Source organism: Gymnogyps californianus, chromosome 15 (assembly GCF_018139145.2).
Source record: "Gymnogyps californianus isolate 813 chromosome 15, ASM1813914v2, whole genome shotgun sequence".
Lineage (NCBI taxonomy): Eukaryota > Metazoa > Chordata > Aves > Accipitriformes > Cathartidae > Gymnogyps > Gymnogyps californianus.
This window is the reverse complement of record NC_059485.1, coordinates 8,042,628-8,070,315: the sequence shown is the minus strand read 5'-3', so window position 1 is coordinate 8,070,315 and position 27,688 is coordinate 8,042,628. Positions and strand designations below refer to the sequence as shown.

General features: G+C 35.6%; 1 protein-coding gene across 1 annotated transcript in view; it reads left to right on the top strand.

The window, feature by feature from the left end:
• Positions 1 to 27,688, top strand: part of TRRAP (transformation/transcription domain associated protein) — a 102,092-nt gene that overhangs the window by 66,756 nt on the left and 7,648 nt on the right. Inside the window, exons 60-69 of the mRNA XM_050906188.1 lie at positions 4,781 to 4,976; positions 5,270 to 5,535; positions 6,312 to 6,412; positions 9,173 to 9,374; positions 10,525 to 10,689; positions 13,231 to 13,321; positions 14,863 to 15,062; positions 15,823 to 16,084; positions 24,304 to 24,529; positions 25,116 to 25,333. Coding sequence (XP_050762145.1) covers positions 4,781 to 4,976; positions 5,270 to 5,535; positions 6,312 to 6,412; positions 9,173 to 9,374; positions 10,525 to 10,689; positions 13,231 to 13,321; positions 14,863 to 15,062; positions 15,823 to 16,084; positions 24,304 to 24,529; positions 25,116 to 25,333 — 1,927 coding nt within the window. The remainder of the gene's footprint in view (positions 1 to 4,780; positions 4,977 to 5,269; positions 5,536 to 6,311; positions 6,413 to 9,172; positions 9,375 to 10,524; positions 10,690 to 13,230; positions 13,322 to 14,862; positions 15,063 to 15,822; positions 16,085 to 24,303; positions 24,530 to 25,115; positions 25,334 to 27,688) is intronic.

The window sequence follows — 27,688 nt, the reverse complement described above, 5'->3', positions numbered from 1 at the left end:
ATGCCCTGTAAGGGAAAAAGTGTATTTAGAAATGCTGATGATTCTTTGAGCAGTAGCGTTCTGAAGAGGCTGAGCAAGTTCTGAACATCCCCATGGCTTAAGCATTAAGGTCAAAGAACCAAAAAACTGTAAAAGTCTGTTGTTAGTGAAGGACTTTTCAGGTGAGCGCTAATACCTTTAGGAAAAATACTGTAAGTTCTGGCCAATGTGAGCCTTACCTTTTCTTTGTCATTTCTACATTATATTGCTAAATGTTCTGATTTGCATCAGGGAAAGGAATCTAGTCTTTAAGTATATGATATTTCTCATTGGACAGGGAGTTAATTGTATACAAGTTCTGCTGAAAAAGAGAGTGGATTTTATTAGATAAACTAACGTGTGTACCTCAAAGCTTCATGCATTGGTCATCAGCTTTAGTCGTCCAGCTAGCTCACTTGGCAGGTTCTGTTCAACATTGCATTAAAATCTTGTAGTAATGTGGTAAACAGAATTCACATGTTGAATCACGTTGCTTCAGAGACTGAGATGTGGGTTGGGAAGAATGATCTCTGCTCCCCTCATCTAATCTGATGCCAGCTACAGGAAAGAAAATTTCTTTGGTCTGAGTGGAAGGCTGTATTTCAGTAATGCTCCTTGTCTACATGTGGGTGCACATCGTCCAAATTTAGCTGGGCTGATTGAAAAGGTTACTGCGTCCAACTAATTGGTTCATTTTAATTCCAGTCTGTTGTGGAGCGCTCGTGTGAGTAGGTCAGCTGGAAGATTTGAGTCAGTAGTAACCTCTGTCAGGGGCCTTTTGCTGAACTGAGAAGGAATGGACTGCTTGAATCAGAAGTGAATGGAGCCCTATGGCCTTGCTAGTTTGTGATCTGAAAGAGATCTACATGCTTTCTGGACAAAAATGGACAAAGCAAGCATAAAGTTTTGAGAGAAGCTTGCTCCTAAAGTAGGGGCAGAATTCTGGCAATGAACCAGTGAGCTGTCCTGTCCAGAATGAAATGAGGGACAGCTAATGAATTCGGGGTTACAAGAACTTTAAAAAAAAACCCAAATAAAACCCCCAACACCTCCCTCAAAAACAAATTAAAAAAACCCTGCCAAAAGTTGAGTATTATCTAATCTTAAGTAGCTTAATTCTTTGTCAAGATCATTTAAAACAGAGGAGTAAGTTTGTAACTTGAATTTCACACTGTCCTGTAAAATTACTGCAGTATATTGCACATGACTTTTAACAGCACTGATGTTCAAATAAACTTGCGTGCATGCTTGAATCTTTGACTTATAAAGGATGAGTAACTTTCCAGTTGGATAACCCAGTGCGTACACAGAGGATGGGCAAAGCTAACATTTTTTGTGCTATTTTTCTACTTATTTACTTTTTTCTTAACTCTGTCATCCATTTCTAGGAGAAGGTAGTGCTCATTGGCTGCTTCTGAATCATAAAAGCCTTTTGCTCTCAAAAGGGGGCATGCTGTTTTCTGTTCTTCTAAAGGAGTATGCTTGGAATAAGGAAAGTAGAAGATTACTTTTCTTTCATCCTCGCTAAACAGGTTCTTAGTGGTTGTTTAAGTACGCTATATTTTAGCCCTCAAGTCATTAAATATTACAAGGCAAAGAATGTACTGTTTTCCAGTATTCATTTAAATGTAAACTGGTTTTCAGATGCTGTACACCAGGTACATCTTTATTTTTGCTTGTGAGGAATCTTTTATTTTGTTCACACGCCATTGACAATTAAATTTCAAGACAAGATGTGTTTAAATCCTGTGTTTTTAGTCTTTCTCTTTGGCATACATCTTACTCACAAATGATCCACTTAGAAAATTGGGGAAAAGTACTTGTTTCTTGTCCTGTCAGGAAGAGCTTGTAAGAACTTGAGACCATTCTTTTCAGACCTCCAGAAATATTTTTATGAAGCAGCTGGCACAACTCTGGTAATATAGAATATGTAGTTTAATTACTATGTGAGATGAAATAGCACATATTACATGGTGAAAAATGCATAGCTTGTGTCCTTTGCAACTTTTACATGTATTTCACCATAACAAAAATGGACTCCTGTTTCCTTTTGAAATGTATGAAATGTCAATACTTACCATTTTGTTTTCTCTTGGATTTAATTGTGTAAATAATTCATTTGGCAACTGTAAGAGAAGAATTTTTAAGAGTAGATGTTACTGCCAAGTATAATCGAATGGAAGTGGGTACCTAAACTCATCTTTAAAAAATGGGATTTGCCCTTGAGGTGCTTCCAGAAGCTTCTTGAAAATGAACCTTGTGTCCTCTGATTTGTATTGTACAGCTGCAGCCAGAGCGTGGAAGTGGGGCTGGGGCAGGATTGTGTTCAGTTTGTCATGCAGTATGTGATCTGGACAAAACATGCCATTCATTTGTCATTTAGGCTGACTGTGTCCCTGTTTAGGTGTCCTGATAAACGTACACCTGACAAAGATTAGCTCTTGTTACTGTTGAGGGAACCTTTCATCTCCAGGGGAGAAATTTTGGAATATCTCAGTGCGACACAATATGAAATTTCATAACAGGGATGCATTTCTTGATGGACCATTGCTCAGAGAACTATGAATGAACCTTATCTGTAGAAATGCAGAGGACCTTGCTTTCTGAGTTCTGTTTGATATAGTGGCTTCTGTAATGCCACTGAAGATCAGTAGTTTCACCCTGTGTGATTCATGAGGAACTAAATCTGCATGATCTAAGGTACCTCTACTAAAATGACTGTACTTGTGGGTAGAGCTTACACAGCAGCACATACCTTCAAATTTTTATAATATAGGTTGACTCATCAGATAAAGTGAATGAAAATGGAAGTTTTCTCCATTTTGAGAGGAAGTTGTCAAGCAAATAGGTACAATGTTTCATTTGTTTGAGCTGATACAATACCACTAGAAGCTTCTTGATGAAATTAATTCCTTCCTGCTAAGTTTTCACTGATATTTCAAGGTTTTTTTTCCCCTAAGACTGGCGGTATCTGCAGCCTGAAAGGATTAGTATTGCTAAATAAAGTATTTAAATGCTTTCAGATATCAATTAAAACAAGCTTTTAAAATAATCTAATATGTATATATCGCTCATGAAGAAATGATAAATTAGTCAATGACTGACAGAGGTACAAATGCAGCCATGAATTTGCACTGCAGTAATTACTTTTTTTTAATATCAGATAGTATGTGATTAAATACCTGTGAGAAAATTAAATTTATGTGATGAATGGGTGTAGGATGAAGGTTAAGCTATTGTGAGAGCTGATACTGAGAGGATGGTAGGAAAATATTACTTTGTTTAATTTATTTTGTTTCAAGAGATTTCACTCTGTAAATTTGGACTGCCCCCCCCCCCCCCCATAGTTACCTTATTTGGTTGATTAACAATGAATACAACTGTTATCTGCCAAGAGGTAGCTTAGAGAATACTACGTTGGTTTTATTGTACTACAGGTAATTAAATTCCATTAAAGTTTCTGGGCCTTTTCTTCAGGTTGTTGAAGTTTTAACAAAATATCTGCTGCCTTTAGTAGGTTTGAGACTACTGCCATCTTCTGTTTGTTCCTCTCATTAATTTGAGAACAGTAGATGTCAGTGAAAAACCATCCTTAAGTAACTTCTCAAAGCTAAGGTCTTTGCAGAATATCTTAAAGTAACACCTTCAGGAGCACGTGAATAGTATTTCTGTACATTCAAGTTTCTATTAAGAAGTCAGATCATGACCAGGGAATTTATCCTAGTAAGTTCTGTTAAAAGTTTTGTTTCTTAACTATTGAAAGTTCTGTTAAAAGTTTTGTTTAAGGTCAGTATTTTTAATTCAGCCTTGTATTTAGCACACTGTATATATATTTACTTGTGCTTTTGTATGATTAGGGTGGATGAAGTAAGTCCAAACCTGTATGCTAGAATTTAATTCTAACCTGTGGTTTTATTTAGATGTGTGTGGGGAAAAGGATAGGGGTGAAGAGAGAGTGATTCCAGTAAACTATCTTTCCTTTGGTGTTTGTTTTTTGGGTTTTGTTTTGTTTTGTGGGGTTGTTTTTTTGTTTGTTTGGTGGTTTTGTTAAAGAAAAAAAGAAAAAAATGCTTCCTAAAAGTAAGACACTACCTTTTGAAGGATAATTTGTGAAAGCATTTGCAGTTCAAAATAAAAGAAAGGATGAGAGAATTTTTATCTTAATACTATCAAGGAAAGACATGTCATAGTTGACCAAAGTTAAACCTAGCAAGCAAACCCATAGTATTATAGGACGAACACATTAAGTATAGATCAGTAATGTCTTTTGTGATCAAATAATGTTAGGACATTTAGGTTTTGTCAGAATGAGGCGTGCATGAAATAAACTGCTTGATACTTGTACTCCATCCTTGGAGAAGAGGGGAGCCTGAAGTTATGCAGGGACCTTTTGCAAGCATGTAAGAAAGTACTTTATGGCACCTTTATTTATTTTTTAAAATAGTTAGTTTGTTTATTAAGACTAGCGACCCATTGGTATAAATTCTGTGCTGGTGATTCAGTGGATGAATTCAACATTTCGGTCAATGACTAAAGTGTTGAATCAATCTCATGGATTTTTTTTGCTATTTTGTTAATGATTAGATTGGTTGAAGGTCATTTATGCAGCTAATAGACATGTCCCTAAAACAGCATAAATAATTTCATCTTTACTTGATCATTTAAAGGTGGCATCATTCATAGAGATCTTTTTCTAACCATGAAATTAGCCAGCTTATTGTACTATACGTTATGATAATTTATATTGCTTAATGTTTTCTAGGCAGCACAGCAAATAATTGAACTTCAAGAAGCAGCCCAAATAAATGCAGGATTGCAACCAACTAATCTGGGGAGAAACAATAGCTTACATGATATGAAGACTGTTGTGAAGACTTGGAGGAACAGGTTACCTATTGTGTCAGATGATTTATCCCACTGGAGCAGCATTTTCATGTGGAGACAACATCATTACCAGGGTAAAACTGCCTGGTCCAGCATGCATTCATCATGTAATTTTCCAGACAACACATTGTTTGAAATAAGTTCTTGTTTGGGTTTTTTTTTTTCGTTTGTTTGTTTGGTGGGTTTTTTTTTTTGTTTGTTTAAACGTAGAAGAAGGTTCTTGATTTTGACAAGTGTTTGTTTTTATTCAATTTCCATTTAAGTGTTTCATTATCTTAAGTCATCCTTTCATATGTATTTCTGTGTAAGATATTGCTGTACATACAATTTCATTTATAATAACAAACATTTCATATTTTATTTCTAGCCATTGTAACTGCATATGAAAATAGTTCTCAGCATGATCCTAGTTCCAATAATGCTATGTTGGGAGTTCATGCTTCTGCATCGGCAATTATCCAATATGGAAAGATAGCTCGAAAACAAGGGCTAGTCAACGTAGCTCTGGATATACTGAGTCGCATTCATACAATTCCAACTGTGCCCATTGTGGACTGCTTTCAGAAGATTCGCCAGCAAGTTAAATGTTATCTTCAGCTGGCTGGAGTCATGGGCAAAAATGAATGTATGCAGGTACGGTAGCTTTATCTCTGAAGTTGTTGTTGGAACTTGGAGGATTACAAGGGCCATCAGATACATTGATTTAAACAAACTGCCTGTATACAGAACAGGGTCTGAATTTTGTTGGCCGTGTTATACTATGCATAGAGTGTTGTTTTAAGTAATGCTGTTAGTCAAAAGCAGCCATTGTCCTCTTTGAACTGAATACTGTGAATATATTAAAAATTAGCCAAATAAAAAGTAAAGTGGAAATACGTTTTTTGAAATCTTACACGATAGATAAATGGAAGGGAAATTATATTATTTACAATAGGAAGAAACAACACTATTGCAAGACTAACTGAAGCTCTAGGTCAGTTTTGAGTGTCTGACTCATGAGTGATGGATGCTGGCAAAATGAAGTGAAATCGTATATGTTAAAAGGAAGGGAAAAAATGTGATTGTAGGCAAAACCCACTGACATATGATTATAAGGTCAGCAAACTGGGACCTTATAATAATAGTTTAATATAACATAATATAAATAATAATAATATAACATAAAAAAGCAAGGTGGAAGAGGTAACCCATCACCTGATGAACGTTGTCTATAGTATCTAATAGTTTTGCATAGGCCAGTGGAAACTAAAAATTGTTGTCAGTCCAGATTTTTTAAAATGAAAATTAAATACTAGAAACTCATGCTATTTAAATTTCAAGAGAATATTTTGACTGTTGTTCTATGGCACTTTCATCTTAATAAAGCCTTCCATTTTAGAAGGCTTTTCTCACTAAGGCTTATTTAACAGGGTCTTGAAGTTATTGAATCAACCAATCTGAAGTACTTCACCAAGGAGATGACTGCTGAGTTTTATGCATTGAAGGGAATGTTCTTGGCACAGATTAACAAGTAAGTACGTTGGCTGGAAGAGGCACTAGCACACATCTGAGAAAAATGCAGCTGAAGTATTTCAACACAGTATTTGAGCAGGAAAGTTGTTCCGTATGTTCATACCAGCCTAAAATTTGCCACAACTGTATACTGAAGTAAAAGTATCCATGAGAGTTCCTTTGCAGTTTGAAGATACAATGGTTGGTCATATTTCTAAGTATTGCAGGAATGAACTAGTTAAAGCAAACATTGCACCAGTTCTTTTTTTAAAAGTTTTATATTTCAAGGGGTGAGATGGGAAGAGGCAGGGAGAATAGGTGTGTCCAAAGCTTTGCAGCTTAAAATACTTTTTTGTTTCCCCCTGGTTCTGTGAGTACTTAGACAAACTGATGTCTAACTGATGTCTTAGTGTAGTTGACAAAAGGAGGTCGCTTTAATTATATTCTTAATGTAAATATCACATATAACACAAAGGAAAAAAAAAGTTCAGTCTATAAGCTTACAGCTACTTAAATAAAATTAGCCTACCTCTTTGTTTCTCTCATTTATGTTTCATTGTCATTGTATATGTCCCATTAATAGCTGCAACTGGTCAAGGCATAGGAAAATGTGTGGTGGCATAGTTCAGAGTGCTTAGACGAATCTGGTGTGTGATGCAATATGGAAAAGCAACACTCAGATAATTGAATTGAGAAGACTAATGTGGTGTGCATTGGAGACATCTTGCATTGCAGCAATTAAACACCTAGGTGTAAGCCTTGCTTTCACACAGCTACTTCTGTAATATTTTTGCTTTATGCTGACAGGCATCTCGCTATTTTGAGGAAGATCTCTCTTTAATTCAGTAAACAAATATCTCAGCAGTCAAATTTTGTTCGATGATGCCAAAAAACCCCTTCAGATTTCAACGGCTTTTAGTATGCATGGTATTTAATGACAGTATTGCTACATGTTACATATGGGTGGAATAATTCCTTTCCCACTACATTGTGGATACTTACAGAATGAAATCCATCAGGTTTTAAGCTGTACACTGCAACCTCACATAGCAATTTAAGTCAGGAAATGATGAGTATCTTCTTCTGTGGATACAAGAGAGAATTTTAAATAGGCAGAATGCAATTACTTTGATGGAAAGTGCAGTGGGCTTTTTTTATGGCCATAAGCAAGCTTAGTTTCAGTTGAGGTGTAAAGAGAAGAAAGTGTACCTCCCCCCATCTTTTTAAATTTTTTTAAATTCATGCAGATAAAGTAAAAGGCAGCTAAACTGTCTCTATTCGTTCTTTCAGGATAGAATGGATAAAGGTTTCTGTTTAAAACATGGTTCTGATGTACTTACAGTTTCTGAATCTTACCAAAAAATATACAGGCATTTTTTAGCACCACAGTTGAGGTCAGGAATTTAGGAAGGTTACAATTAGGAGCAATGGTAGTGTTGAACCTGAGAATGTGTGACTACACATTACCTGTGTGTCAACTAAACTGGAAGTTAAAGGTGACCTCTGCTCTTGCATCTCCCTGTGCTGCCCATTTGCTGAGCAAGGTGATAGAAACCATTTTAAGAAAGTCATCTCAGGTGTCAAGAATGATGGATTGTAGAGAAGGAGAAAAGAAAACTGACTGAAAAGTCCCCTTTTTATAAAGGGGAAGTAGTGATACAAAGTCATCTATCAGGATGCTGCTGTGGTAGTTCACTTCGAAAGCTTGATCTAGGGTGCAGAAAGCCTCTGAAAGCAAGTAACATATTAATGTAACATAGAAACTAATATATACTTTGACAGACAAAATTGCTTTCCTTTTCATAGTTTTGCCTCAATAGCTAGTAATTTTAATTTATCACTATAATCCTCCAAGCTAATATTTTTATATAAAAAATACTTTACAGTTAATTTTAAAAAATCAGTCAAACTAGCATTACGTTACTTTTGTATGGTTTATTTCAATGCTTATTCTGTAAGGGAGACGTGAAACACATTCTATTAATAAGGAATCTTGGAATGCTTTAAGAGTTTCTTCATTTCAGTAATCTGTATGTGAGTTTTCTCATCCTTTATTTTTATGCCTGAAAAGTTACATAGATTCAAGGGCTGTATATATATTGGGATGAATCGTGCCAAATCATGGACTAGGAACACTTGAGGAAACTTAGAGAAGACTTCAGAAGTATCAAATAAATAATCTTTTGGTTACCAAGAACTGTGTGATTACCCTTCATATTACTTCACTTTTCCTATTGAAAAATAAACTTTTAAAGCTGTGAGGATGAGGAACTGACTTTTTCCAGCTAACGTTAATTGTAAATTTTTTATGACTTTGGTGGGAAAACAGTTAAGTAAGATGTAGTCCTCCAAAAGATAGCTAATATAACATCTTCCCAATGTTGCTTTTTCTTACTCCCTTTTTTGCTCAGCAGAGATGCACTTCTTAATGCATTTGCTTCTGCTCTTTTTGTGTTATCATTCATTCTTCTTTCTCCCAGTATCGTTTGGGTTGCAGTTGCAGTGCACTGGAAGTTTCTTTAGTTTTTTTCAGGGAGTATCTGGAGATCTTAGACACTTACATAATTGTTTCCGGTATGAAACATTTACTTTCATAGGTGCTGAACTTTAAGGAAAACTAAGACAAAACAGTCATAAGGGACCTTACTAGAGAACTTAATGTAAAAATATCATTGAGTATTAAGGAAGTAATTGAGTACCCTATCAGAAATCTGACTCTTACATAATGTAATAACTTTTTGTTAGTGTAAAACTAATATTCTTACTTGTCACAATGCAGGTCTGAAGAAGCAAACAAAGCTTTTTCTGCAGCTGTGCAAATGCATGATGTGCTAGTGAAAGCATGGGCAATGTGGGGTGATTACCTGGAGAATATCTTTGTGAAAGAACGTCAGCTTCACCTGGGTGTGTCTGCTATTACTTGCTACCTGCATGCATGTCGTCATCAAAATGAGAGCAAATCAAGAAAATACTTAGCAAAGGTAAGATCTAGATGTTTAAAAAAAGAATTGGAGCTCCACCCTGTCAGAAAGGCTGGGGTAATGTTCAATGTCCAAATTTCTGCGATTATATTCTGCAATATCAGTTACTGATGGAAAGCTTTAATTTAGGCAGAAAGTCTGCATATGTTTGCTGTTGGGTCAACCCATGTAACTCATCTTGGGTTTTTCTACTTCATTGGGATATCTGGGGTTTTCTGTAGGTATAGAACCTCTTTGTGGGAGAAAGGGGACAAATCACATCCAGCATTTCTACTATATAATGCGGTGAAATATCTGCAGAAAGGTATCCTTTGGTCCGTTAAAAAGTAACATAATTTGATGTCTGTTTATCATTACTATGGATAATTCTTACGAACTCTTACCTCAGTATTGCATTTTATTCCGAATAAGCCTTTTCTGTAAATTTTTACTCTAATTCAACAAAATTTCAGCCAGAAAAAGCTCTTTGTAGTATGTATTTCTCAATTTGGGGACATTTACTTTAATCTCTCTCATGAAGAAAATTTAAAAAATGATAGCAGACTGTGGAAGACAATCTATTTTGAACATGAAACAAACACAGAAAATATTTTTTTCAGATTAAAGGTGGCCTCGATAGCACTCTGAAGTTTATTATTCTCCCTGTCTGGTTGCATAACTGTTAGTGATTTTTAGTCAGTGCTTAATATATTTGCATTTAAATTAAACCGTAGAAAAAGTATCGTTAGGGGTGGACAGTTAAAATAATTAAAAACACCCAAAGAAATACTCAAGTTCTTGCATCAAAGTTAATTTATCCGAATAGCATATTTTAGATTCTATAAACATGCCTCATTTTCCACCCACCCCCCTAACCAAAAACCCAGAGAATTTGTGGAATGCGGTCATGTTCATTCGCTTTTTTCTGTCTTGTTTCATAGCAAGTAGTACACTTACATTTATTTTTTACAACCTTTTAAATATTATTTCTAAGGGAAAAAATGACATTCGCCAGGCATAATGAATGTAAGTTCTTGTGTCCAAGGCAACTTTAACACTTACAAAGAATCCACTATCATAGTAATAAAATATCTGTGTTTTTTTGTGCATCATAATGATTGATGTGTCTTGAATTTAAGCGCTGAGATGTCCTCTTGAAATTCTCTTTTAGGTTCTTTGGCTACTGAGTTTTGATGATGATAAGAACACCTTAGCAGATGCAGTAGACAAGTACTGTATTGGTGTTCCACCCATTCAGTGGTTGGCCTGGATTCCACAGCTGTTGACATGCCTGGTTGGCTCAGAGGGCAAACTCCTTCTGAACCTCATTAGTCAGGTACAGAAGATAATCACTAATTCTTTATTGTCTGTAATCTTTGTTTTCAAGATGAGATACAAATATTTTTCCAAGCAAATTAAGAAAATGCCAAGCTTTAAAAATGCTATTGTTTACAACTGTTGCTGAATTAAAAAATGGTAATTTCTCTCTATAAGTAGAATATTTTAAACTTCAAAGTCAGTGTTACTTAATGAGATTAAATCCAGTGAAATTGTATGCCATATGTGCGTGAGGTATTATAGCTTTCCCTCTGGAATTCTATTTATTACATTTTTGTGAACATTATAGAACACATTTAGAAATATATAATTAAATGCTTCTAACATAGGAGTAGGGATAAAGAATTGTTAGCTTTAGTGACTAAAGGGCAAACTATTTCATTAGTGCTCTGTTTTTTGTTAGACTTGATTTTAAAAAACAAGTTCTGTCTGTCACCATCAGAAATCTTTACCAGCACTTTGTAAATTTTCGCTTGAAGTTTAGCATGACAAAGGATTAGACAAATAAGGATAAGGTTTAGGGAGTTAGATGAAAAACTGACTTCCTGGATTTGTACCTCTGAACTGACAAATACGAGTTTTGATTAATCTTGCTTTGGGATTTTAAGGTTTTACTGCCTATTGCTGTCTGCTCTGAAGCAGAATCAAAGAATAGAACATATACCTGCATCTCAGTATAAAGCTGGTTTAAGCATGTCTGTAGACTAAGGGAGAATAAGTTGACGTCTTTCTGTTCATGTGTTTTTAGATACTGTTATTGCTTAGTGCGAACAGGGTTCAAACATCACGTTTTCAGAGATGTTAACTGTTCATGGTCTAACTTCAGCTCTGTTTTAGCATGTGCACAGCCTGGAAGCATTTTGATGTTTGTTCATTCAGGTTAATGTAAACCAATTGTGAAGGCCTGTTAACGTACAGGTGAACACATGAAGCTCTCACAATAGTCTGTACCCCAGGCCGCTTCTATCTGCAGTGCTCCACTGTTTCCTGAAAACTGGCAAAGGACAACTGCTGTGCTGAATTCCTCACAGTATTCTTCTTCTTTCTTTCCCTCCACTCTTGGTTTTTGAGATATGGACTTGATGATCCATGTGGGTCCCTTCCAACTCTGGATATTCTACAACTCTGTGATATCCAGCTCCTTTTATACTATCCCTAATCTGTGCTCTTTCAAAGCTCTGAGAATGTGTATTTTTGTAGAGAGAGAATATGTTGATGTGTGTTTGCATGTGCATTGATGCTTGTGTATGTAAATCTAGATAAGTATATGTGTGCATATGTATACATATGTTTCCTTCCCCCTCTCTCCACAAAATCGAAATGAAACTTTGAAGAGACCGTGCACCCAAACAGCTTAAGAAAGCAAAGTAGCTAAGGCAAAATTTCTGATGTGTATGGCTTGGTGTTGTCTTGCAACACCAGTGTGCTCAGCTGTCTTCAGACAGCAGACAGAAAAAACTTATTTCAATGAGTTGTAGACACTTTTTATTTGTTGAGTTCTGTATAAAATTTCTAGAATTGAGTGCCTACTCAGAAGTCCTACTGTAGCTGGAGTTTAGGCCCATAAATATCACGGATATTTTTGTTTATCTTGCCTTTAAACTTCAGGTCCATAGAAGGAATATAAAATTAAAAAATACCAAATTTTCTGTGTTCCTAATTTAAAACTCTTAAGTTTGCAGAAGTACTAGAATCTAAACCTCACAGTTCTTTTCAAATAATTTACTCTTGAATTACAGCGTGAAGCATATGTGTGTCAGGTTAGTAATCTGCCGTAATTACCATATTACTGAACAGTTAAATACCATTGCAAAATTTCTACCACTTACCATACCCATTTGGATGGAGAAAAAAATCCATGATTTAGTAAAATTGTGGCTGGAGAAGCCTCTAATCATGTCTTAAGATGTGCTCTATTGTGGGTAGTACTTAGACACATTGTTTCTTTCCTTTAATAGATACTGAGATTTACAGATTTTAAAGGGGATGCTGAATGTTAGTATGTCTTTAGCTTTTTTTTTTTTTTTTTTTTAACAGAAGCCATAAAATCTTTTTTATTTTTGGGTGAAATTGGTATCCCCTTCCATTAAGTGCCACAATTAGGTGGAGTAAAGTTACTCTCTAATGGGCCTTCTTATCAAGTATCATGGGGCTTGCTGGGAATTGTGGCCTAGTTTAAAGAGTAACCACTGTCATTATGTCTGTTTTTCTTCCATTATGTGCATGAGTAAGATCTTTGAGCTGGCCCAGCTGGTACTCTGGCATTACGCTGTTTTCAGGTTTATTAGGCAATATGATCTGGAAGCCCTAATTAGGTAATGCCTTAACAGTGTGTGTAGGGAGTTACCATTTCATCCTCTTTGGGTTTCTGTTACTGAAAGAATCTTTAATTTCCTAGTTTTCCATAAGCTGTTATTTAAAACAAGGAGCTGATTATTACTGAATTGCACTCATTTACAAAGAGAATTTGTACGTGTTGATCTGATCCAAAGTCAGTTTTCCTTAACTGAGAAATATGTATATGTGTATCTCCAAATAGGTGGGAAGAGTCTATCCCCAAGCTGTCTACTTCCCTATCAGGACCCTCTATTTGACCTTGAAGATAGAACAACGGGAGCGCTACAAAAGCGGTGAGCTTGATAATGATCAGATTGCTTGGGCTCTTTGTAACTTAGTTATTATTTTGAGTTTCACCTGATTTTACTGGGAAAATAGATTATCTAGAAAACATAACTTATCAAGGCTAAGGAAAAAAATTCTTGATAAACTTTGCTTGCATTCATTTGTTTCTGTGAAGTTAAATCTACAGATGGCTTGAGCTGTCTTGAATTTTCTTGAATAAAATATACACCAAGAAGAGTTTCATCTCCTTCATTCTCATGTCACCTTAATTACTGAGAATCACAGGTTCTTTACTGGATTTTTATCTTCAAAAATCAGTGGAGAGGTAGAAAATTCTTGGATTACAAATACAGAAGAGCATCATAGTTTTCTAAGATGTTCTAGTCTAATTTTCATTGGAAGCATGAACATGCAACATTCAGTTTCTTTTGAAATGAGTCAAACTTAAAAATAATGTAATAAAAGATGAGTTCATGTAACTCAAGTGAGGTAAACTGCTTTCTTTGAATAATCTGTACTTTAACATCTCCATAATAACTTCTTATGGTGAATTTTCAAGTAAAATGAGCATCTAAGTTTACACAAAGTAAAATCAATTTTTGGCTTTGAAGAAATGTTTGGGAGGTGGGAAGAACATAAAGCAACTTGCACAACACCTTTTTTTCCAAGAACAAATCCTATTTAGAATTGTTATATCAACTGATTCCACAGAATTTAGTTGTTCATTTAATTGCCCTTTTCACTTGGGAATTCGTTCACTGAATTTCTGCATAAAATTTTGAAGGACACTAATTAAATAATGTCATATTTTTCTTTGGGTGCTCCTTTGGAGGAGGAGTCAATGCCCACATACCGTAATACTTCGCTACATTCATATCCAACGACAGAGGTTTCTGTGCCAAATTCTTGGTATTGCTACATGCACAGTTAGGGATAACCAACAAAATATTTTCCTAGTGGTTCTGCCACAAACTGCAGCTCTGTCGGTGGGTTGTGTGAAGTAGTGGGGAGTCATCTGATAAAGCAAAACTCTGTGCTTAATCACGGTCTGATGTAGTTGTAATGCAAGAGATCAGTTGTACTAAAAGATACGCTCTGCGACAATTTGTGTGTTGTTGGCACCAGCATGTTTATTCTTCAGTTATGTGTGAGAGATCTCCCCAAAAGGGAAGGGAGGAAAACCCCCACAATTTAAATAATTTGATCCTGTATGAAACAATGTCAGTTACTTCAAGAGCATGGTGAGGTAGTGTGAAAGCCTAAGGCTACACCTCCTGTGTGTCTTTGAAGAGTGTTTATATTGCTCTAACTTTGGGAAGTCTGTAGCACTGAACAGCATTTGGAGCAGAGTTTTCTTGTTTAAAAAAAAAAAAAATTCTTTCTAAAGAACAAATTTTCTCAAATTTTCTGAAATTCAGTAGGTAATACATTATTAATTCTTAATGCAAATCTAAAGCAAGTTCTTGGAACAATTTATTTTATTTCATGTAGGCATGTATCAAGTTTATGAAAGGTAATTTTTATTTTTTTTAAATTTTCCACTTTCCAGATTCTGGGCAACAACAGCCAAGTTCAGTTGGAAATCAGTCCCACTCTGCCTCAGATCCTGGGCCAATCAGAGCCACTGCACCAATGTGGCGATGCAGCAGAATTATGCATATGCAGCGAGAATTACATCCAACACTTTTGTCTTCTCTGGAAGGCATTGTAGATCAGATGGTCTGGTTCAGAGAGAATTGGCATGAAGAGGTATTTGGCTTTAATACACCTTCATATGTGTGTATCATCTAAGGAAAAGTTAACTGCAAAATATTTATCTAGAATTATTTTTAAACATTAGAACATAACTATTTGTTTTGATTAGTAAACTGATGTATTTGTAGAACTGATTGTTCTGATTGGACTTTTAAGGAGCTTGGTTATTTCTGGAAGCAATACAGAGGTTTCCCCAAACTACTAATTTGATGAATGCCTCTAGGATTTAAGCTGTTGCTTGTACTAACTGCAAATTTATATTCTTACACTAAGTTTCACAGACACCAGTTTCCTTCTTGATCTGGCGGTCTGTGACAGGTGGTGATTATTGTCCAAAGTTTGAATTAGAGAGCAGATGGACATGCCATTCCACTTTTATTATTTGCCTCTCAGTGTCAGGCTATTCTGTTCTGTCTACCTAGCACAGTGTTTGTTTGAAGAAGGATTCATCATATCACATCACTTTCTACTATATCATAAAATATGAAATTTAAAACTTAGAAGCTGTTGAAAGAGCAAGGTGTACTTTGTGATGCAGCATTTCCACTGCTCAGTTTGTTCAGTTGCAGTGCTAATAAGAATCAGTGCTGTCATTCTGATTGACCCTCTGATGCAATTTAAAAATACAGTTTTAGATAAATGTTTCTGAGAGGATAACTTTACTACATAAAATGCAGTGCGGGAATAAATAATTGGTGTCAAATCAGAAGGCCTAATCTTCCTGACTATTTTGTCTTTTTTTTTTAATCCTTAGGTTCTTAGACAACTGCAGCAGGGCTTGGCAAAGTGCTATTCAGTTGCCTTTGAGAAAAGTGGAGCCGTTTCCGATGCCAAAATCACTCCTCATACACTAAATTTTGTCAAGAAGTTAGTCAGCACTTTCGGAGTAGGTCTTGAGAATGTCTCTAATGTGTCCACCATGTTTTCTAGTGCAGCCTCAGAGTCGCTAGCTAGGAGAGCACAGGCAACAGCTCAAGATCCCGTGTTCCAGAAGTTAAAAGGGCAATTTACAACAGGTAATGTTTAAAATGTGTTTTTAAATGTTACTTTTAATCTCCAGAGCAATTTCCCCCCCAAAGTTCAACTGTGAAGCCATTCTGCTTTTTTTATTCTTCTTCCAATATTTTTCCTGAGAGAAAATGCAGAAGACAGCACCTTTCTGTCATTCACCGAACCTGAAATAGTTTGTTCCAGTCTTCTGTGGAGTAATAAAGATAATTCAAGTGAAAAACGGACCTCAACATAGAGAATGAGTATATTGTTCTATTTTTATTACCTAAAACTGTGGTCAAATCACATATGTGTTTAAAGATAAATGAGATTACTTCACTATAATATTTTTGCAATTTGCGTAGAACTGTGTGCTATACATGAGGGACAATAATGATCTCTATTTTACGGTGATGCCAGAATTTAATGAAATTTTCATCCTAGAACTCCAAACTGACAATATTGTGTGAAGTCTTTCAAAACAGCCTACTTCTGATGAGTAAGATTACTTTAGTGTTTTGGATAACTAGGTTATAAAAATCCTATTACACAAATTTACATCATTGTTAGGTAAATTGAATCAATAACTTTGATCAGATCTAATAAAAAAGATACTTAAGGAAAGTAGCTTTTTTGCTTCGTTTGTTTTCTTTTTATCAGTGGAGTTACATGTTTGAGTATCTGATGTTGATTTAAAATTCTAAGAAAAGCTTGTGTACAGTAGAACATGGTTTTGATATATTTGGTGAAAAGTGTTAAGGCCACGCAGCTATATGTGACAGAAGGTGACATTGATTGGCATCAGTGTTTTGGATTGCCAGGATTTTGAGTTTTGCATCTATCTATCTAAACTACATTAGCTTTTCCTTAAAGATAACTGTAGAATTAGATGAAAATGAATAGTTAAATGTAGGTGTTGTGGTTTTTTTTAACAGAAGAATTCAAACTTATTAGTTGTTCAAAACTGGAAAGATAGAATTTTTGTGAAGACCTGGGTTTTCATCTTTTTCTGAATCTACTTTTCTCTTTACCGTACTGGGACTCTGAGTTTTAACTCATGCCAGAATCATCTATCATCTTAGCTTTTATAGTGGTTTAAAAAACATCCCCTTTCCACATCAGGCTGGTTCCTCTGCAAAAGTGAATCTTGCATTGAAAAGTTATTCTTTTTAGAATTCTAAGTTACATAAAGTTGCCTTAACTTAAAAATATTTGAGCTCAACACAGCTACTGAGCATTTACAGAGTTTGACAAGTAGACTTGTGGTGTTTTTTCAAGCATTTTACTGATAATGTTGTGAAAATAAGTGAACTGATGGGAATCTTGTGAAAGTAACTGAGTTGTAGATATGACCTACATATCTTGTGCACGCTATGTATTGCATAATGTCCTTTTTGAGGCACAACAGTTGCATGACAGCAGATAATGAAAGTCCTGAACCATATGATTACATTTTTAATGGATGAAGTGTACTAGGGAGGGAAATGGAAGTAGAAATATTTTGTGTGTCTTTAATGGAAGCATATAGCAGGGGGAAAAAAATATCATTGGGCAATGATTAATGGGATGAAATGTAACAAGTCCAAATGCTGGATTCTGTACCTAAAGATGGAGTTATGCTGGGCACAAGTGTAAATTGGGAGAGGAGTGGCTGGAGAGCAGCCCTGCAGAAAGGGATCTGGGATTGCTGGTCAACAGCAGTCTTAATATGAGTCAGCAGTGTGCCCTGGCAGCCAAGAGGGCAAACCGCATCCTGGGGTGCATCAAACACAGCATAACCAGCCGGTCAAAAGAGGTGGTTATCCCACTGTATTCAGCGTTGGTACGGCCTCACCTGGAGTCCTGTGTGCAGTTCTGGGCCCCAGAGTTTAAGAAGGATGTGAAGGTACTCGAATGCGTCCAGAGGAGGGCAACAAAGCTGGTGGAAGGGCTGGAAGGAATGTCCAGTGAGGAGCGGCTAAGGACTTTGGGCTTGTCTAGTTTGGAGAAGAGGAGGCTGAGGGGCAACCTCTCTGCTCTCTGCAGCTTCCTGAGGAGGGGAAGTGGAGAGGGAGGTGCTGAGCTCTTCTCCCTGGTATCCAGTGATAGGACGCATGGGAATGGTTCAGAGCTGTGCCAGGGGAGGTTTAGACTAGACATTAGGAAGCATTTGTTTACCGAGAGGGTGATCAAACACTGGAACAGGCTTCCTAGAGAGGTGGTCGATGCCCCATGCCTGTCAGTGTTTAAGAGGCATTTGGACAATGCCCTTAATAACATGCTTTAACTTTTGGTCAGCCCTGAATTGGTCAGGCAGTTGGACTAGATGATCAGTGTAGGTCCCTTCCAACTGAATTACTCTACGTTTAATACAAGTTTAGACCTGTTTTTTGTTTTTAATAGTGGTTTATATGTCTTTACATTATTGCAATAGTAGTATAGTCACCTTTTTATTGCTGTAAGTGTTGTTGATATGCTCAGTTTTTGTTGGATTTGAGTTATTTTTGGTCTGTCATAATATCTCTTAATTTCTTTCCTTTGAGTGTTAGGGAGATCTGGGGTTTCAGAAGGTGTAAAGGAAAACTAAATACGATACCAGGCTCAAGTCTGCAAAATCTAAAGTAATGTTTCAGAATGTTTCTAGAGAAACAATTAAGAACGTTTAATTACAATTCAGTTATAATTTTTAGTTAAAACAAAAAATGGAGAGGATTTTCAGTTTTTATATGCTGTTGTGTATTTTTTGCATGTCTTTATGATATATAAATGGCAGTTAAGGTTTTCAGGTTTGCTATCTAATCACAGCATTTATAAAGAATTATATGGAACAACATATAAAACAAAGAACAACAACGTAGGCCTGGACATAAAAATCATGTAAAGTCATCAAATGCAATGTGTTTCTTAGTAAACTTCAGTTTAATAGTAAGTAATTACATTCTGTATTTTTTTGCTGAAGAGTTCATGTTTTATTTTTCAAGTATGATTAAACATGAATGTCTACAGGATTAAAATAATTATTTTGCTTAGTGCTAGATTTGATTTTATTTTAATCTAATAAATTCAGTGTTTTAATTCACAAATGAAGTGTGGGAAAACAGAAGAAATTAAACTGATCAATATACTTATGCATTTTTGTAATTTAATTCATTACACAGAAAATGAAAATAAGTTTTTTATTAATTTTGTAATAACAGTAAAGTGTACATAAATGAATAGGATTGTAATTACTGTACTGAAGATAGCAAAGGCTATTTTAACATTATGAGAAACCATTTGTAAATCATGCCTACTGTGTCCTTTTGTCACACTAGAACGTTCATCTTTGTTTGTTTTTCTCATTCTCAGTACCAGTTGCATTTAGATGATGGACAGATAATTACAGTGGTTGCCTTCCATTTCAAAAGTATCCAAGCTGGGGAGCTGTCATGGAGTAAACTCTTTTCTTCAGTTATTTCCAGATTAATGTTGGCAGCTATGTTCTATAGACACTTTCAACTATGTTTGGTTGCATAATCATTTCCGTCAACATCTGAGTTGCATGTTGATTCCTGTTTGAGCCATTGGGGACACTCACACCACTTCTTATATTCTAAATACTTTGTCTGCAGTAGTCTGGACCATTGGAGCTTTGATAGGTCATCTTTTTCCATCCTAATGTTATATATTTTAAAACCAAATTTTCCTTTGAATTATTTTTTTTCTGGAACTTCAAATGCATAGTTCTTTGACCATCTGTTCTTTGTTCCTTCTCTCCTTTTCTGCTAAACCTTTGACATCAAAGAACAGGCAAATGCTGAGAAGTGCTCCCTTTGAGAGCTCTCTCAGCAGTGAAAGGAGGAGAAAAACTGCCTCAATTGTTCTTTTGTGGGGAGATGATAGTTTAGAGTTTGGATCGGCTTCTTTCTGCAACCATCTCTCCACTCAAGCTGAATACGAATGGAAAATTCACCCTTAAAGGGCAAGATAATTTTCTTGAGAGTTTTGGCACCCAGCACAATGAATTATTTACTGCGAATGGAAACTCTGTAATCAGAAGGAAGCTTCTTGAAGTCCTAGTGTGTCTCTGAAGTGTGGGGAGAGGGCAGGGGAAAGAGCTCTGTTAATAATCTTCAGCTTTTTTAAGTTCCCCCGTCCCCCCGTCCCCCAAGAGTGAGCATAGCATCACTTTGGTAGCTCTTTCTTTACTTCCCTTCTAATTTTTAGATAACAGGATGTTATCCAGAAAATCCAGACGAAGAGATTGGAGTTAGCATCGTATTTGACCTTGGTGTGGTCTTTGCAGTCTTGGTTTTCTGGAGCTGACTGATAAACCAGAAGTCCTGCTTCGTATTTCTGCCTAACTGTCACTGAGGTTTTTCATGTTTGTTGGTGCTCTCCAAAAGTTCTTGTGAGATTAAAAAGAACCTTTGGGAAAGTACAGAGTATGTAAATGTCTGAATAATAACTTCAAAAGCAAGACAGCTCTTTTCTGTTGGAGAATGCTTGGATCTTCAGTATCATATGTATAAAGGATTTGAACTGCTCTGCAAAGCTCAGTTTACATTTCAGTCCTAAGTGGCATCTTACATGATGGGTGTCCTGGCTCTTTAGTTGAAGATCCTTGAGTCATGAACTTTCTTAAGCGGCTTTGTCTATGGTCAGAATAATCTTTAAAATCTTGCAAATGAGCTATTGCTTGCGCTAAAAGCATTAACAGATTAGAACTGTTTTCTGCCAGTGTAGCAGAAGCTGTTTGTTATAGTTGTTAAGTCTTTGTTTGGAGATGTTTTCTTTGTTTTTTAATGGTATGTTAACGTAGGTCAAGGGTTTTGAGGGGACAGAGGGTTCGGCACTCTAATTTTGCTAACTAAAGCGTTCTTTTTTTGTGTTGCTTCATGAGAAGTGATGGTACAGCCCTCATTCAGAAAGTATTAAGCTTTATCTAGTTGTGTTAAGAACCATCAGGATTTTTTAGGTCTGTCTCACTGGCAGGAAGATTGTGCCCACTGTTTGTCCTTTCATTGAGAGTGGCAAGAACTTGTCAATTATGCTGGATTGGATGGATTCAGGTAGCAAGTTTTGAGGCATTCAAGAATTTGAATGAATGTATTTGTTTGAAATACATATATCACACTGTAAAATCTTTAACAGCATTGAGAACAGAGAGCAAGCTTCTTCAGTTGAAACACAGTCTGTAAAGTATCATGGTCTTCTGTGAACATCTCCATTAAAGATGAGGAGGTAAACTTCCTATTCTGTCAAGGAAAAGATGGTATAAGCAATAAGGTGTTTTAGACCAGCATGTGTTAGCTTGAGAAGATGTTCTCCAGTAGTAAGTACTGGAAAAAGTGGATTTTTTTGAAACAGAAATGCTATTTGTATAGATTAAGATGTCTGCAAAGCAGAGAGACTTTGTATACAAATAAGGTTTGGTCTTGCATTTCCCTTTCTTCCAGCTGAAGTGATTTTTCTTCTCAGACGGGCTCTCTGTGACATGAGCAAAAAGACTAATTGAACTCTCTCTTTTTCCCATCTGCCACTGGGAAACAAAACAACAAAAAAATCCTAAAATAGGCATTTCAACAAACATGAGCTATTCTCGTGGTGAACTGAATGACTTTTTTTTGTAACGAATGTATATTGATGCATATTTTTACTACTTTGGCGATTCACATTAGCACAAAAACTGGTTGCAATTTGGGGATACTTTCCTGCACTTCAGAGATTCAGGAGATAAATGATTCAATAATTTTGTCACTTTCATGAAATGATTTACTCCCACTGCTCACTAGAGGGTAGGCTTGGGATTATAAGAAGTGTTTTACAGTGATATTGCAATAGATGCACTGCCCATACCAGCTAGAAAAAGAAAAGGGAATATTACAGAGTTATACTAATTTCTAACATCTGTAAATATGAAACTATATCTTTCATTATAGACTTTTTTTGTTATAGAAGTGCAAAGGATTTTGTATGTCGTGGTTTTTTGCTCTGTTTTGGGCTAGTAGACTTAAGATTTTCACTGAAAGCTTTTAGCATATCAGTATATTGTGGATACACAATGAAATATGTTGGGTTATGTGTTCTCTGATATTTTGTTTAAGTAACAGAATAGCAAAATGAAAGGAATCCTAGGTTGCATTATTTTATTTGGTAATAGTATCCTGTACATGTGAAGAGGAGAACCTGGAGAAAAAGAGTGTATGTATAGAAGTATATGAAATCTTCTGGCTAAAAGAACAAATGTTGTAAGCTTATTTGTAGGAGTAAGTCTTGTGGATAATCAGAGTTTTGAGTGGTTTTAATCGTGGTTGAAAAAAACTTTTATATGCAGTAATTGCTGTGCACATGTACTTAATTCACTGTTAGCATACTTGCAGAAAGATGCTTGTAGCATATTTATGTGGTCAAATTAATTTCCCCTCTGAGCAGCACTCATGGTTGTGGTGGGTTTTTTTTGTTTTGTTTTGTCAATTTAGGAAGATATTGTGTGTATGTAACATACTGAAACATAGGTTCTGCAATAAGATTCAGACTCATTTTTGAAACTGTGTTATTGTTCTGTTGCATTGAACCATAATGAAGATTCTGTTTGTTCTGCTTTAGCTGTAAATCTCAGAAATACTGAATCGACATTCTCTGTTTCTTTCCTGCTGTTGCTTTTTCACTTGTAACATGTTGAACTTAAAATGGCATCTTTTAGACTCTGGTACAGAAATGCTTTTTAAAAATTCAAGTCTGTTAATTAATTTGCACAATTTGGGATGCCATAACTAATGAGGTTTACAGAGAGAGCAGTTTATTTTCTTATCCGATTGTGTTTAATCTCTCATTGTTGTGGTACTGAAGTGCTGAACCATAATTTCATTTGTGTATGTGGTTTATTCATTTTCCCTCTTTTGGGAAATTCAAACACATTATTTATTTATTTATTTGCTATGTTCTGAAACTGTAGTGAAAGCAGTGTTGAGAAGATGGCATTGGTGTTGGCCCAGAAGATGGTCGATATTGCAGTGATTTCTGTTACAGAATTATTTGCATAGTGTATTGAAGACCATGTATTGACCTTGAGAAAGTTCTTACTTCACTTGCATGTGGGCTAGAGGAGATAGTTGCACGCTGCAATACTGTTATGTTGCAAAGGAAAGAGCAGGCTGTTTGCATAATATTGTCATTTTTGCTTAGGCTGTCATATCTGTTCTTCCTGTGGTGGCATGCAATTGTTATCTAAGCCAGGAAAGAATAAAGAGAATTTTCTTGCAGCTCAGAATAGGAGAATAATAGTAATAGCAATTTTACTACTTGTACTGCGGTTGCTCACAGATTGTACATTGTATCCTCAGTTGAGGCTCTTTCATCCCTTTTAAAAGTAAAAAGCCTCCACTGATTTTAAATAAATAAATCACTTTTAATGAAACAGGCAGAAAATTATAGTGCTAGGCTGTAAAATAAGCTTACTTTTCCTCTTCACTAAATGATCTGATCTAATCTAATTGATTGGTTTATTACTGCTTTCTTTCTATGCAGTCTGTCTGGTTGCAGTATATAGACAGTTAAATACAGTAGTAGTAGTAGTATTTAAAATTTTCACAGTGTGTTTTTTCTAATGTTTACATGACTGTAAACCGGGAAAATCTTGGGAATTTCATTATTTACTAAATAATAGAGAATATTTTAGAGCTGTGTACAGAAAAGAGGTAGCAGATTCTGACAGGTTTAAGTTATACAGAATTTTAGGACATTACTAAAAGATTTTCTGTAGAGATGAAATATTCAACAGAGCCTGTCTTTTAAAGCCAGTACAGCTCTATGGGTGTGTTCGGTTTGCACTATTGAATTGTATGATTTGTTCTTCTCCAGCATCTACTGTTGTAGTGTTATTGCTGTTGTATGATCCTATACCAATTATGCTCTGACTCTTCCTTAATGATTCTTACGTCTCTTCTGTGTTTGTCTGAACCTGCTAGTTTTTCTTTGTGTTTAGGGTTCATAGGTAGCCATGTTTCTCTGCTGGACTGGCTTGGTAGGATGCTTTTCCTTTTTTTGTGTGAGTTGCTGATTGTAGTAGCTTTCCATTTTGCTATAGTATTCAAGACCAGTGTGATGCTTTTCTACATAACAGGTGTGTGTGCTGTATGTGGGACTCCTTAAAGTATTTTGCTTCAGGGCATGTGGCTGAAAGAACCTCTTTGAAAATGCAAACTTCAGACACTTGACAGTTAAATACTCTATATAGAATTTGAAATGCTGAGGATGTGTATATATATATATTTTTTTCTTTTAGACTTCGACTTCAGTGTGCCAGGGTCAATGAAACTTCACAATCTTATCTCTAAACTGAAGAAATGGATCAAAATTCTGGAGGCAAAAACTAAACAGCTTCCAAAGTTCTTCCTCATAGAGGAAAAGTGCCGCTTTCTAAGTAATTTTTCAGCTCAAACTGCAGAAGTAGAGATACCTGGAGAATTCCTTATGCCAAAGCCAACACATTACTACATCAAGATAGCCAGGTAACCTAAAAATACCCTTTGGTAGTTGTAATTCTGAAAACAGAGAAGAAAATGGAAACCTCCTCTATCCGTCCACTCTGCAAAAGTACATGTCGTGTATATTTCATGTATGTAAATCACATAAATAGAGTCATACTTTGGTATAAGACTTTTTTATTTTATCCTCCTTTTGGTAATTTTACATTGCCTCACTAAGCAACTGTACTGTTTTATGAAGAGTATATTTGGTTTTCTTTTATGTTGATATAAGTTGAGATTATTTCTTCCGTAGTACTCAATAGAGGTACTAATCTTCAAAACAGTGATAAAGGACTGATCTAATGATTAATTTTGCTCAAGAACTGTGTTTTCTTAAAAACAAATAAACAATCAAACAGAAGAGCTTTTTCACTACAAAATAGAAACCATGGGCTAGTTGGATAATAGAATTGTACCATGTAATACAGTTGCACTGCCTTATTTCTTTGGTGGTTTGTTGGGTTTTTTTTGGTCGTGTGTTGTTTGTTTGTTTGTGGGTTTTTTTCATCATGATTTAATATCAGAGGAGATTAGCTCAGATGCTTTAATATCCCTTTCTTCCTGATAGGTTTATGCCCAGAGTGGAGATAGTTCAGAAACACAATACTGCAGCTAGAAGACTCTATATCCGAGGCCATAATGGAAAGATTTACCCATATCTGGTAATGAATGATGCTTGCCTGACAGAGTCTCGTAGAGAAGAGCGGGTATTACAACTTCTTCGCCTTTTGAACCCCTGCTTAGAGAAGAGGAAGGAAACCACAAAAAGACATTTGTTTTTTACAGGTACTGAAAAGAGAGATCTTATATTATTTTTAAATATATGTTATACTCAAAGATTATAATTGCTAAAGTTTTTGACAGCTACTAATCACTGATACTGAAGTTTTTGAATATTCAGAAGGTAAATTCACATCTGTCTAGGTGATTAGTCTTTTCTGGCATTGTAGCACCCCTCTGAAGAAGTAAAGTTGATTGCATGCGATCTAGGGTGTTTTTAGAAGAATTTACACGCATCATTTATGGTATAAAGTTCAGTTGTGAATAACATATATAAGGCAGAGGCATGCCCATTGGATCTGTTTCTATGGAAATGGATACATGTACTTCAAAACAAGCATTTAGAGACAAATGGGGAGGGACAGAATAAACCTTTTTCTCCCCAAGTTGCAATATATGAATATTGAATTTCTTTTATCTCTTCCACATAACACAGAAGAAGAAAGAATTTTTTTGTAGAACTTTGAATTTTATATATAGTTTCTGAATTCTCCGATATAAGAAAATATCTGTGTAACTTTTGAAGTAACTTTATATATCCATGGTGATGTTTACTTTCAGGAATATATACTGACTGGTTAGTTGTTGCCAAATAAAATCCATTCATAATCTAGATATTGGATGCAGGACTTCTGTTCTGTGTACATCTATGATCCTGTAAAAGGTTACTTGGTTTGGAGAGTGCACTTTGCCAACAGCACCAGCGGGCAATGCTTAAACATTACAGAATTAACAGACATAATGGTAGGGAGGCCTTAATGAGGAGAGTTAAGGAGGGTTCCAATATGATTTATGTGTATAAATGGCCAAAATACTCATGTAATAAAAAGGTCACATAGTTAGGCATTTCAAAACAGAAACAGTGAATGAAGGCTGAACACACAGTCTTAATTCTTTCTCTTCCCTTGTGTATCTTGGCTTTTTCATGTGTTGATTATAAATAATTCATTCATGAAATGAGAAACAGAGAGTATCAGAGTCTTGCCTGGCAACATACTTGATCTGCTTGTGATTCAAATACTAATGTAAATGCTTTAAAATAGTTAAACTCTTGTGTTTTCCAGATACTAAGGCTGTTGGCAAGTTCCAGCTTACAGCTGTGTAGTTACTTCATATTAGTATATAAATACTTTTCATTTCAGAAGGTCAATGAATAACTTACTAACTTCATATAAAGGAATTCTGTACATTGCATTAGTTCTAGTAATCCTTGGTTGGTGAGCAGGAAATATATTATGTATAAGGGAAACTTTAATCACAGATGCTAAGACAAAGCTGCTATTTTGCTGTTGTCCTTTTAAAAAGTGCTGAGCTCTGATTTTTAAAAAGTGTGGTTTTATCAGTCTTCCTTTTTGGGCTAATAGTATCTATTGACATGTAGTTGCTGTCGTGAGCTTAGGTGGCCAGGTGATGCAAGTTGCACTTACAGAGCTAGAAATGCATATTTGAGTTCTAACTTTAAAAAGACCAAAATGTAGAAGCCAAAGAATTTGTTACAACAAAAGGTAAATACAGTATCTCTGCATATGTGAAGACAATTTTGCATCACTCTGAGGCCAAAATAACAGAAATGCAGTAGATAAAGCCTTGAAAGACATGATAAACAAGGCCATTGAAACAGAAATATATCCTCTCTATAACATGATTAGTGAAGTAACTTGTTTTCTTTCAAAGAGCTGTTTTTAAACTATAGTGTTTTTGGAAATAATTCTGTACCTTGTGGTTTGATACTATTTGAAAGAACTTGAAGAACATTCATTTCTCTGCTGCCAGAGGTTAACGGAAGCAGACTAGAAGAAATAGCTCATTAACACCCCTTCCTTCTGCAGAATGCATTTTCTTCTTTAAGACTGAAGAAATTACATCAAACAATTTAAATGCATTTAAACAACTTTTCCCTATATTTCTGAGGTTAATTATTATAGCTTCTGAGAGAAATGATGAGAGAACAATTTTGGTGGTAACTGGAGATAGCTGTCAAACAGTACAAACAGTGTCACTGGAAAAGCTAGCTATGGAAGAGGCCTAGTGTGTCGTGATGTAGGTGGGGATGCACATAAGACTCAGTAGGATGATACATCTGTTGAGCACTGTGAAAGTGCAAGTAGGGTTTTTGCAAGTTTACTGCTCATCAAGGAAAAGCTCAGTGGCTTACGTTATCTTATTATTGAATATTTCCTTGTGTCCTCCCTATGTTATTTTCAAATAGTGTCATTTAAACATCTCTTCCTCAACTATGTTCAGATTTTTTTCCTCCAGTTTTTCTGAATCACTTTACCCTATTGAGTTTAGTAGTTTTGTTCTTCAGAGTAATTTTTATTGACATAATGCCAGTGTCATGTAATCAGATACTACAAACCC